General features: G+C 44.8%; 1 protein-coding gene across 1 annotated transcript; it reads right to left on the reverse strand.

Moving 5' to 3' along the window:
* Positions 1-241: 241 nt before the first annotated feature.
* LOC103083363 (uteroferrin-associated basic protein 2-like) lies at positions 242-8,027 on the reverse strand. Its single transcript, XM_007447319.1, has 4 exons — positions 7,391-8,027; positions 4,360-4,627; positions 2,491-2,638; positions 242-448 (listed from the first exon to the last, which is right to left on the reverse strand). The coding sequence occupies exons 1-4, from the start codon at positions 8,025-8,027 to the stop codon at positions 242-244; spliced, it is 1,260 nt and encodes a 419-aa protein (XP_007447381.1).
* Positions 8,028-13,434: the final 5,407 nt, after the last annotated feature.

The raw sequence follows: 13,434 nt of genomic DNA on the forward strand, positions 1-13,434 counted from the left end.
TTGCTTCCCTGCCTATGTCAGCCTCCTTCCAGGACAGAAGGTGCCCCAGCCAAATGTCTCTGGCAGGCCCTCAACCTGCTTCTTATCTTGCTCTGTTCTTGGACAGAAGACCAGCAGTGGCCCTCCCCACTCCATTCCCAGACCACACTTCTCAGTCTCAGCATTTTGATGCACAGGGTGGTGAACTGTATTCATTTTATTCATGACCAGCTAAGTTCCTGCGCAGCACAGCCTGGCCCCTCTACTCAGTTTTGGGGTTTAAGACTTTGCCCACAAAGAGGTCTCTTTGAGTCATCTGATCCTCCACAAACAGCAAGAAGGGTCTATTGAACTTCACGACCACAGGGACCTCCTTCGTGTCCACGGGGACCTTCCACACGTCCGCGTCCTTGGCTGCATCCGTGATTAAGCCATGCTCGCTCACCTCTATCTCAGCTTGATGCACGGCCTGGGAGAGACAATTTCCCTCTCAGCTCTGAGAGTGAACTCACCTGGCTGGCCAGAGAACAAGCCAGGGCGGTGTGCCCAACAGTCTCCTGTGGTCAAGATCAGGGAGGCAGCTTCCCTCCATGGCTGATGGCAGGTGGAGGAAAGCTGACTTCCATTCCTAGAAAACCACCCTCAGCTCCCAGCAGCTGGGTTCACCATTGAAGGCCAGGCGTCCCCGAGTGGGGTTGATACTAGGGTTGGTAATTGTTGAGTTCAGACATTTTCAGCGCAGGGCAGACAGCTCAAGGTGTTAACATGTTTAAAAGGGAGGAAAGGGGAATAAGACACAGAGGAAGGCCGGGTGGTCTGTAGGCTTAGAAAACAATCCCATAGAACGACTGAGAGATAGTCATTTCCAACACTTTCAAGAAGAATGTGATAAAAACTACTAGGGGGCTAGTTGTTCTTGTCTCCATCCATGCAAGGACAATTTAACCTCCGGGTAAAAGTGCTTGTGCCAGAATATGCATGTTGGCCTCTCTGATCTGCAAGAGGCCCTGCTGGGGAACGTGGCCATGACATTGCTTGCATTACTGGTGATGGATTCAACATCTCTCAAACCCAGCCCAACAACCAGCACTCAGTGCACACCTGCTGGGTGGGTTCTGTTTGAATTGGACACGGTAAGTAGTGCTTACGCCCACTGGGCCACGGGAAGCACGGCATCCCCTCGGGGTCCCAACCCTGGGAACTCCATCCAGTGTCTGTGAGTGACAGGTTCATCATCTCCCAATTAAATAACAGGACGCCTGCCCTGTCCCAACCCCCAAGGTCATTGGGAGACTCGAGCAAGAGAAACCAAGAAAAAGTGCTTTGTAATTTGTCAGGTGCTGTATCACGGGGAGGGATTGTGTTTGCTACTTGTGTCCTGGGCAAAGTCCTCAAAGTATCCTGGCCCCTATGGCGGCCACAAAGCAGCCAGCCAGTTAGTGACGGCGGTGGAGTCATCCTGTGCCCACCGGGATGGGTAAAATTATCTCATAAATAAATGTTCCCCGGCATCTGGATGTCTAACTGGCACCTCAAGTTTAGACAGCGAGTCTCTGTCTGCTCCCCCAAACCACTTCTGCTCCATCTTTCCTGCCTCAGGCATTGGCTCCATCGTTTCCCAGGCTCCAGCTTACAAACCCGACTCTTCCCTCCCTGCTCCCCAGCTCTGTCTTCAAAAGGCACACAGAGCCTTCTCACCACAGCTAACCCTCCCTCGAAGGCCCCATCCATCCTCCATTACCTCTCACCTGGGTTACCCGCCAAACTTCCTAATGGGTCGCCCTCTTCCTCCAGGGCCATTGCCTGTTCTCCGCGCGGCAAGAAGTGGTCTTTTGTAAAACATATGTCAGCTCACGTCAGCCTCGGTGGTCTCCCACGTCAGTCAGAATAAACGTCCATCCTGTCCAGGGCCTGGGACACCTACATGACCTGGCCCTGCCTGACTTCTACCCTCACCTCCTACCAGGCTCCATCTTACTCAGCACTCTAACTGCCTGGGCCTTCTTGGGGTTCCTCAAAAATTTCAAGTTCACATTCCCTTAGGATACACTTGCTCTCTTTGTCTGGAACACACGTCCCCAGGTATTTGCCCCCTTCTCTCTCCTGCCCTTCATTCAGGCCCTGGCATAAAGTCCAACCCAGGCCTTCTCAAGCCTGCTCACTGCACCCCAGTGTGCTGTTCCCAGTTTCTCTGCTTTCCTTTCTTCACAGGAAGTATCACTGGGGGACATAATACATATCTGTCTGTTGGCGTACTCACTGTCTACCCCGTCCATAGAATGGAACGGCTATGAGAGTAAGGTGTTGCCTGGCTGGCTCACGACCTCACCCTCAGTGCCTCCAGTGCTTGATGCAATTACTTTTGAGTGAGTGAATGACGAAAGAACCCCCAAAGCCCAGGGACCCAGTCAGATAAGAGTTATAACTGCGGTATAAAAAAAAAAAAAAAAAATGTTTCTCAATCAGGACTGTGGTGGATAAAACAGAGACTCTAGAAATTGCCCCACTCACCTCCAAAATAGATAGAGAAGCCTTCTTTGTGGTGCTCTGGGTGGCCGCTGTTGTAGTAGGCGCATCTTTGATGTCAATCTTGGGAAGCAGATGTTTTAAGTTTACCTTGGAGGAGATCTTGAACTTGGGCAGAACTAAGTGCACCAATCTGTTGAGAATGAAAAGGACAAGGAAGCTGAACAATGTCCCTCTCCTGGGGTCTAGGGGAAGCACCTTGCTTAGGCTAAACGAACTCTCCCGAGTGAAAAGGTAACAGAAGTGTTTCTTCTGAAGTGCTGGGCTGGGGAGAGACTAAAGATGCCGGGATATGAGCTGCAATGTTGAATTTCCAAGCAAACCACTTACTCAAAATATACCTTGCTATTCAAATGATCCCCTTCACAGGCTCTCTATGCAAAAGAAGATGAGGGTGAGTCCAAGAGCATCCAGCCCTGAGTCCCTCCCAACCTTCTTCTGGAAGCAGGGGTTTAAGTTGGGCAGTGACGCTAAAGGTGGTGAGGGAGATGGAGGGCATGAGGTCCCCATGCTGCAGGTGGAGCAGAGGGAGTTTTCACAGGAGAAGCTCCAGCCTGTATGATAAGCTTTCGAACAGACAGGAGGACTCTTCCCTCTATAGACCAGCAACTCTATGACTAAGGGAGAGTATCCGAATGTGTAGCGCCAGCCCTCCCACCCAACATTTTAGACTATGTCAGAGCGGTGTTGAGCTTCTGATTGGCTAGCAACCCGTTCAGTTGGGTCTCTCTACTGCTGTACCTCCTCTGTCCCAACCAGGAACGCTGTGGCAGGCACAACCGTGGCAGAAGATGGCAGACCCCCTCTGCTGTGGCCCTCAACTGTAGGAGCAAACGCTGTTGAGAGATTTCTTCCCAAACTACACATTTACTGCCTGAAGACTGTCTCCCCACCCCTGCCGCTCAGATCGGTGGGCCATTGAAAATCATGGTTTCAGTATTTAATTTATCCACATTTGATGGGACCTTGGTGAATATCATACCTAAGCTCGGTTAGTTCAATGCTCCCTTCCAGGAATATGCAGCGGGAATCGAAAGATACTCAGTTTAGTGTGGGATGGAGCATTTGATTGAATGAAAGAGAGCCATGCCTGTCTACAGTGGTCTCAGCTTGAAATTTACCTGCTTAGGCTCCTTCCCTGACCGTCATAGCTAATTAAGAGCCCTAATTAATACTCCACAACTGAATTCGCTGATGTCACCCTACTCATTATCTCCTTAGCTTTTACTACAATTTGAAATTGTGTATTTGTTAGTTGACTTTCTACCTCTTCCACCAGACTGAAAATTCCACCATAGTAGGGAAGTGTTTGGCTAACCATTATATTCCCAGCACCAAGCAGTTTCTTGCATACAGTAGGTGCTCAGAAAATATTTTTTGGGTGAGTGGATCATGGGCTAACATGTGTGTGAAAAGCTGGTTTGCTGAGCTAGAGAGGTTAGAAGCAAGGACTAGTGACACCAAGAGAGATGGGCTTCTGGGTGCCCTTGCTGTCCCTTGTTCCAATCCCTCATGAGACCTGGCTGTGTTTATTCCCTGGGGTTCCTTGAGATTCCCATGTATCTTTCCAATAAATTCCTCTCTTTGCCCATCCTGAGCTTGTATGAAGTGGGTTTCTGATACTGTACGTGTGACGAAAAGGACCATAATTAACAGTTTAGGGGGCTTCTGGCTGGTAAGGGGACTCAGGCTGCTATCCTTTCTGTTTGGTTTGTTTCATTTTCTACAAATATGCTAGGACATAACCAGATGCCAAACTCCCCCCCCCCACCCCAATAAGGCTTTTACATAGAGGAAGTGAGGGCTGAGCAAAAATGCAATGGGAATCTAGAATGTTCCTCCAGAACAGGATACCTGAAGTCACTGGCTTTCTGAAGTCTAGCTCGCTTAGCAGTTATCTCTCTTAGAGCAAAGTGGAATTGTCCTACATCTGGGAGCACAAGAATGATGGACACATTTCCTTTGTAAGGCATCTTAACCATCGTAGCAAGCAGCTCCTCTGAGTGGCTGTAAATCATCCGTTCTGTCTTCCTCATCATGTCCACCTGCACTTTGGTGTTTTCATTCACAAAGAAGTCCTCCTTCTGTGTGAGGTTGGTCTGAAAAGCTCTTTCCCAAATGCCTGGGGGAATCAGGAAGGAAAAAGTCAAAGAGTGCTTTGGCGGAAAATCATCACCACCCCCAGGTTTGGGGACCCCAGAGGTCATCAGCTTGGGAAGGAAGCAGTCTATTTTTGGTGATACCTTGACCATAGTGAACAGAATATTTAAAATTCTAGACTGGTGCAAAGAAAAGAAAAGCTAACACATGATTTTCAAAGATATTCACCATAGAATTTCTTTAAATCTGTATTTCTCACAGGATGTTTACCAAAATACCTGCCTCTGGAACTATAACACCAAGAAAGGATTCTGTCATCAAATAATTTAGGAAACATTGACCACAGCAACACTTCTTTGAAAACTCCCACTGCATTTCAGTGTATTAAGAGTTCAAAGATGTCCTATGGTAAAGAAATCTGTTTAAAATTTATGCAACTTATTCCAGGAGGGAAACTTTTCATCAGAAAGACACACACCTGTGCATACATGCACACCCCTGCGTGAAATCCTACTTTAACTAATGCACTTCCCCAGTGGATTTTAAAAAAGATTCAAGGTACACACCAGTTAAAAAAATGCATCTGTCACCCAGAGTGACGGCCATCTAGTTTGGTCTGGAAAATCTCTGCAAGTGTTAGCCTTGCTTCTGATTCTATAGCCAGGCTTACGGTCCTCTCTGTTCTGTTTTTACGACTTGCCTTCTAAAGTGTGATATAGATAAAGCTTTTGGAAAGCTTTTAAGAGGGAATCATGCCCGAGAGTTCTCTGAAGCATCCAGAGACATGATCCCTCCAAGATCATTTGTGGAGCACTTTCTATGTCCTAGGCACCTAGTCTGGAACTGTGAGTCCAAATATGAATAATGGTCCCAGTAGCCTGAGCAAGCATCCTGTGCTGGGAAGCATTGTTTTATGAGCATTTCCTTCACTTATTATGTAAAGAACAAACAATCTTCATGTCCTGGTAGGAACCCTGTTTAATCCACAACAGTTTATCCATTAATTGACTCATTCAAATCTGAAATTTCTTGAGCTCAAAAAATGTGCCAGGTACCATACTAAGTACTGAGGTTATAGCAGTGAATAAAACAGAGGACCTGTGTCCTCATGGAGTTCACTTTCTAAGGGGGATACAGAGAGAAAAGCAATCCACCACTGTAAATGGTTAAAAGTGTGATGAGCATTAGGAAAGATGCAAGTAAAGAGCTGAGTGCTAGCATGGAAGCACTTCCTCTGAAAGACCAGGGAAGGCCTTCTTGAGGAGGGAGCATTGAGGCTGAGGCTTAAAAGAAGAGTGTTCTGCATCTGGCAAAGAAGGGGAGGAAGAACATTCCTAGGGAAGGAACATCATGGACTAAGACAGGAAAAAGCAGGATGCATTTAAGGAAGAAAGGAAGGTCTTTGTGGGCAAAGTATAACAATGAGAGGGATAGTGATGGGGAGACACTGGAGGGATCAGGGCTCAAAGCACGCACAGCTGGGTCTGGGTGGGATTGCGTTCCAAGTGCATCAGGACGCTATGGAAGGGCTTCAGATGGGGGAATGATGTGATCTATGTTTTAAGAAAATTGTTCTGGTCTTTTAATGGAGAAGGGTTTGGAGGCAGGCACAAATGGAAACATAGTAATTAGACAGCTGGGGCAAGTCACCTAGGCAAGAGATAATGGTGGCCTTGCCTACAAATGTGGTAGACCAGATGGTGAGAAGCGAACACACTCCAGATCAGCTCTGCAGGCAGAATCCATAGGACTTACGGTGTTCTTGAATCTGGAGGCTGGAGGGGAGGTTTTGTCAGGAGAAGGTGGGTGAATGGCATTATGATTCTCTGAGGCGAGCAGATGCTGGGCATGGTTGGGGGGATTGTGTTCGAGGGTCTGTGAAACATCCCCAAAGAGATGTCAGTAGGCAGATGAGTATTAGAGTCTGGATCTCAGAAGAGGTGGTCCAGGCTGCATCTAGAGTGCGGGGAATAGTCTGAGTACAGATGGTGTTTGAGGTCGTGAGCTCAGGTGAGGCAGGAGACAGTTGTAGAAGTCAGAAGAGGAGAAACCAGCAAAGGAGACAAAAGAGGCATGAGCTATGGGGTAAGAGGAAAGTGGAGGGAGTCCTTGGGCAGGGAGGATGGAGGGGGACCTGCCTTGAGTAAGGGGAGGGGACAAGCACTCCCTCACTGTGACTAGAGGGGAGAGTGAGAGGAGAGGTGTGTGAGCCTTGGGCAGCACATTGAGGACACCCTGTCAGAACTGCTTTCTTGTCCCCATTCGGGCAGGAGGCAAGGCCATTGGCTGAGAGTCCATGGAGGAAGGAGACTGGTAATGCTAAATGGAGGAAGAGGGTATAAATCAAGATCTGTGACCTGGAGTTTAAACTCTTGCTATTTTAGACACCTGGTGTGTGATCCTGAATTCAACAACGGACCCAACTTTGAAAAGCATCTCATCTCACGCTGATCTGACCTTACAAAACAAGTGAATTAGCCAATGCTCATGCCTCTGCAAGAAGGTTTCTTTTTCCCTTTCTTTACCAGCAAGAGTCATTGCCTTTTTTACTGCAAAATATCTTAAGCACGGCAAACAAGATGACTGAGAAGATTAAGAGGAGAAATACTGAAAAATGCTAGACAACACAATGACATCAAAGCCAATTTTAAAAGTTTTGGATCTACTGGTTTCTGGGAAAATGGGATATACTGACAAAATTTTTTTTTTTCCTGACTTAAATCTTTTAGGAAACACAAGGCAAAGTTTACCCCAAATGAGAATTCATGCATTTAATAAACCTCACCTTTGAAGAAAACATAGTTGACAAGACATAGGACAGTCTGAGGGTCCAGGTGCGTGATTAAGTCTTTGATTTTCTTATGTATCTTTTCAGCCACATAGTGGTTGATGGCCTTCTTGGTTTTTTCTGTATCTTTAAAGTCAATCGTCTGGATGTCCACTTCATGTACTCTGTCTATCTCCTGCAGAAGCATCTGGTTGATCTTCCTGTTGTTATCGATAAAGAGAATGTCCTTGTGCTTCATTTGCTCTTGCTTCACTAGCTCATGCCACGTCTGGACAAGATGCTTGTCCTTGTCTAACACTTGGATTTTTCTGAGGTCAAGTCCCAGGTCCTCAATGAGGTTGGTGCGCGTTGTGGATTTGATCCCCAGGGAGAGGGTGACCAGGGCGATGGAGATGGCCACAGGGGAGAAGATGATATTCTTTCTGGGATCCTCAATGATCAAAGCCTTGAACAATTCTTGGGCAAACGCCTTATAGCCAGCTTCCGTCTTCTGGGAGAGAGACGGAATTTTCTTTAATAAGACTAGGTTGATATTCTGTTGGGAGTCTTGTTGCTTTTCAGAGAAGATGCTATTAAAAAGGCCACAGAGGATGAGGACCAGAGACAGCACCAGATGTATTTTCCTGTGGGACATTTCTGCAACAATCCAGAGCTGTTATTGGAAGGAAGAGGTATACGGGTGAATATTCTATGGAACGTGTTCTCAATGCTGAGGGGATTGAAAAAGGCTCGTTCTTACCTGGGTGCAGTTCACCTGGGTGGGGTTGCTATTTGTTCTTAATTGAAGGATCCTAGCTAAGTCTAACAAGGAAAGTCTAATGAGTATTCTGGAACATGACTTCAGACAAATTAAAGGTAAGTGACCTGATTAACAGGCATTCAGTTCTGCCCCTAGCCTACGCTGCAAGTGGGCCTTCTCCATCCACACTGGGGTTACTTTTATCCTTTTTGCTTGCTCTTCGTCTTCTTTTTTTTTTAATACAGAGCTCATGACAAAAAGTCCTGAAAGGTGTGGAAAGGAAAGAAACAAGAGGAGAGAGAGAGCACAGATTGCAGATTCAAACACCTGCAGAGATCTGGCCAGAAATACCCACGTGGAAAGACAGCAAGTGTAATGCAATAAGGTGTGCTGGGGACTGTGGAAAATGGGTCCTCATGGCCAGGCTGAAGAGGCAGGTGTCACTCAGCTCCAGCTGTGATTAGTGGCAGTGCTGGGTCAGTGGTGCCGGATTTTTTTTTTTGTCTCTGAAGCATCTAGAAATCCAGATTTTTACGTGAAAATTCAATCTTGCCAAAAGCAACTTGCTAGCAGCAGCTGGCCCAGACGCAACCCAGCCAGATCTGGCTTTAGAGCTGCCAGCGTGATTTCTAAAGTAAAGCCCAGGCGGTGCTCAGGCGACTTGGACATCAGCTGAATCCAGGCCCTGGCAAAGATCATCTCAGGAAATCCTGGTCACCTCGCTTAAGCCCTCCCTGTGCTCGCAGCTACGGTCCCTCACCCACTGTCAGGGCAAAAGCCCTCTCTGCCCCCGTAAGTGCCCCCCCATGATTGACTGAGACCAAAAGTCAGGCCTTGCGTCAGAAGGGGGCACCAATGGTGGATTTCTGGCCCCACTGATGGGAAAGAAGATGAGAACCATGACCTGACTTTGCGTTCAAGTTTCACCTCTTGAGGGCAGGGCCATGTCCTCCCTTCCTTATTTTCCTACAGTAACCAGCTCAGCTCTGGGTACAGGGTCCACTTCTCTGCATCATCACTGCCACCACTGGTGACCGTCTTCATGGCTACTGAAATAGAATCTGCTGTGGTCTAAGGCAGATGCTACTTGAACCACAGCAAAAGAGCGATAAAATGCCTACCCATGTGGGCCCTCACCGTCCCCAAGAGGAGAAGGGTGACTTACCCTCCAGGGGAGCCTGCTGCTGTCTCTACTGCTGCTGTTCTCTGCATCCATCAGTGACTTATTTATACTGCCACTGGTGTAATGAAATGGATAAACCTGAATTAATATTAACTTGGCCAAAAGATTGTGTTCAAATATCGTCCAGAACAAACAAGAGATGAATCATTTCAGTTCCCAGTGAGACAATAAACACATTAATGGATTGTTGTACCGTTTGAGCTACTGTTCATTAAATTACTCCTGTGTTATTTCAACAGACACTTACTTAGCTCCTACTAAGAGCCATGCTCTGGGCTAGGGAATGGGGGAACACAAGGCTTAAGGCCTGACCTCCACCCTTGAGGACACTTCACCCTTGAATTCAAGGAGATCTTGGTTTTGAGGAAGAAACGAACATGTAAGAGGACTGTGGGCTACATTTTGACTAGTTCATGGAGAGTCTGCATTACCAGTAAGGGGCTGTGCATGGAAAGAGAAGGGCACAGTTAATAATTTAGGACAGTTAGGAGAGACTGAGTAACATTTCCTCTAAGTCTTAAAAAAAATACACAAGAGTTAATGTATTGTCCGGGAAGCCTGAAGAGGGAATTCCGGGTGCTGGGCTGGGGTGAAGTTCCCTGGGGGAGTGGTGGTCAAGGCTGTGTGTGCAGGGTTTTTCCAAGTCTAGGAGAAATTCACTTCTGGCATGGTGGAGTGAGGTGAATGCCAAATCTTCTCTTCAATAGCAACTAAAGCGGTGGACAAAATTGTCAAAAACAACCGTTTCAGTGCTATAGAAAATCCACCAAAGGCCCACAACAAACAGAGAAGTGTTCATTCATGACAAGTACTGAACTCTGTGTAAGAACAGAGTGAGCCTGTGGCATGCTTGTCTGGGGCTGCTTCCACCTTAATCCAGCTCTGCTGGTGGGTTGTCTAACCAGAGTGGCGTTGCTGTCTCCAGAACAGACTCACTTGACTTGGAGCATTGTCAGTTAAAGTGATGACATCGGTGGCAAGCAAAGTGTGTGTGAGTGTGGGTACGGGCAGTGGTTCTGTTAGCCTCGAGTTGTATTTGGAGCAATAAAGGGACTAATGGATCAGCAGGGGATTAAACAGGGAGGTGTGACAGCTCCTGGGGGCTTGATGAGCTCTCTGCATATCCCAAGTTGAAAGGAGGTTCTGCACATGTGCAAACAGAGACTGGAGCAGACCCAAGCTACCCACACCTCCCTGGCCCTTGGGGAAGCAAGAGAGAAAGGTGGAAAGTAAAATATGATGGTACTTGAGGTTGGCCAATATGTGGCTGAACAATAAGCAATACAGACACAGGGGTGACCTCTAGGAGGCACGTTTAAAAATAAAGAAAGACTGAGAAGAAACATCATTGGTCATAAATTTCAGGGGAAACACACTTCACAGGTTCAGTCCAAGCAAATTACTAAACAAACAAAACCGAAAACTCTCAAGAGGGAAGAGTCAGAATCCAGTTACTGCTATATGTTATCTAAAATGTCCAGCATTCAACGAAAAAAATTGTGAGAAATGAAAAGAAATAAGAAAGTGTGATCCATACTCAGGAAAAAAGAAGTCAATAGAAGTGGTCTCTGAGTGTCCCTAGATGTCAGATTTAGCTGCCAAAGACTTCATAGCAGCTGTAATAAACATGTCAAAAGAACTAAAGGAAACCAGTTTAAAGAATGGAAGAAAAATATGAAGACATTGATACAACAGATAGGGAAACTCAGTAAAGAGATAGAAATTATTTTTTAACGGGAATTCTGGATCTGTAAGTACAATAACTGAAATAAAAATTCACTAAAGGGCTCAACAGTAGATCTGAGATGGTGGAAGAAAGAATCAGTGAACTTGAAACTAGACCAATAGAAATGCTCTACTATGAGCAGAGAAAGGAAAATTGAAAAATTGAAAAATAAGTGAACAGAGCCTCATTGACCAGTGACACAACATCAAGCATACTAACGTAACTGTAATGGGAGTCCCAGAGGAGAGGAGAGATAGAAAGGGGCAGAAAAAATATTTAAAGAAATATTGATGGAAAGCTCCTCAAATCTGGTGGAAAAACATTAATCTACAAATCCAAGAAGCTCAAAGAGATCCACACCTAGGCACCATAATTAAATTATTGAAAGGCAAAGGCAAAGGGAAAATCATGAAAGCAGCAAGAGAAAAAATAACGTATCACATGCAAGGGAATAACAAAACGATTAGTGGCTGACTTCTAGTTAGAAACAATAGAGGGAGGAATGCAGTTGGATGACATAGTTAAAGTGCTGAATGAAAGAAAAACCTGTCAACAAAGAATTCTATCCAGCAAAACTGGATAGAAAAATGAAGGTGAAATAATAACATTTACAGGTAAATGAATACTCAGAGAATAGTTGCTAGAGAACCTCCTTTACAATAAATACTAAAGCAAGTCCTTCAGACTGAAAGGAAATGATACCAGATGGTAACTTGAATCTACAGGAAGAAATAAACAATGATAAAAATGGTAAATATGTAGGTAAATATAGAGACTCTAAATGTTTTCTCATTCTTCTCTTAACTTCTCTAAAATACATAAGATTGTGTAAAGCAATAAATACAACAATGTGTTGCTGCATTTATAACATATATACACACAATATATATACAATAATAGCAAAAAGGAGGAGGAGGAAATGAAGCTATATTGGTCTCAAGTTTTTATATTTTACTGAAATTAATACTATTTTGAAGTAGATTGTGATAAGTTAAGGTGTATATTGTAATCCCTAGAGCCAACAAGAAGAAAAATATTTTCAAAGAGGAATTAGAGTGATACACTAAAATTTTTATTTAACCCCAAAGAAGGCAATAAAGGAGGAACAGAAAAGCAAAAAAGGCATGAGGCTGGCAAAATGTGAGACATAATTCAAATATATCAATAAATACATTAGATATGAATGCACTAAACATTGCATTTAAGTGAAACAAGCTGTCAGGCTGAATAAAAAAGCAAGACCCACCTACGTGCTGTCTACAAGAGACACAGCTTAGATTCAAAGACATAAATAGGTTAAAATGATGGGGAATGTTATTCAGGATAGTATATAGTCTGGTCAACAAAACAGGTCTAGCAATAAACTGAAAAGACAGAAATTATAAGAAGCATGGTGTCTGACTATGACACGTTTACAACAGAAAGAAATCTGAAAAAGCCATAAATATTTGGAAAGCAAACAAAGCACTTCTATATAACTCATGGTTCAAAGAAAATATCACAGGGGAAAGTAAAAATATTTTAAGCTAAATGAAACAAAAAAAAATCAACATTTCAAAATTTATGAGATGCAGCTAAAGCAGCTGTTAGAGGGAAAATTATAACTTTAAATACCTATATCAGAAAAGAAGGTGTCAAGATAATTAAAGGGGGAGAGGATCAGTCTTTACAACGAATGGTGCTTGGAAAATTGAGAACTCATCTGCAAAAGTAAAACCAAAAAGCTTATAACCTTACCTCTCAACAGATACCAAATTCAACTCAAATGGGACATAGATTTAAATTTGGGTTAAGATCATTACATTTCTAGAAGAAAACAGAGGGAATTATCTTTGTGAACTTGGTTTAAGCAAAGTCTTCTTAGACCTGACACCAAGAGCATGAGTCATACAAGAATAAAAAAATTGATAAGTTAGACTTCATTAAAACTTTGGTGCTTTGGACATAATGAAAATGAAATATCTAGGCACAGACTGGGAGAAAAGTTTTGCAAAACGTATGTCTAATTAGGGACTTGTATCCTGAATATGCAAATAACTCAACAATAAAAAGAAAAACAACCCAATTTAAAAATGGGCTAAAGGGACTTCCCTGGTGGCACAGTGGTTAACAATCCGCCTACCAATGCAGAAGACATGGGTTCAAGCCCTGGTCCGGGAAGATCCCACATGCCGCGGGGCAACTAAGCCCATGCGCCACAGCTAGTGAGCCTGTGCTCTGGAGCCCTCGAACCACAGCTACTGAAGCCCACGCGCCTAGAGCCCGTGCTCCGCAACAAGAGAAGCCACCGCAGTGAGAAGCCCGTGCACCGCAACAAAGAGTAGCCCCCTCTCGCCGCAACTAGAGAAAGCCCGTGCTCATCAATGAAGACCCAATGCAGCCAAAAATAAATT

The sequence above is a fragment of the Lipotes vexillifer genome, unplaced genomic scaffold, assembly GCF_000442215.2.
Source record: "Lipotes vexillifer unplaced genomic scaffold, Lipotes_vexillifer_v1.1 scaffold1017, whole genome shotgun sequence".
In the NCBI taxonomy this organism is placed as follows: domain Eukaryota; kingdom Metazoa; phylum Chordata; class Mammalia; order Artiodactyla; family Lipotidae; genus Lipotes; species Lipotes vexillifer.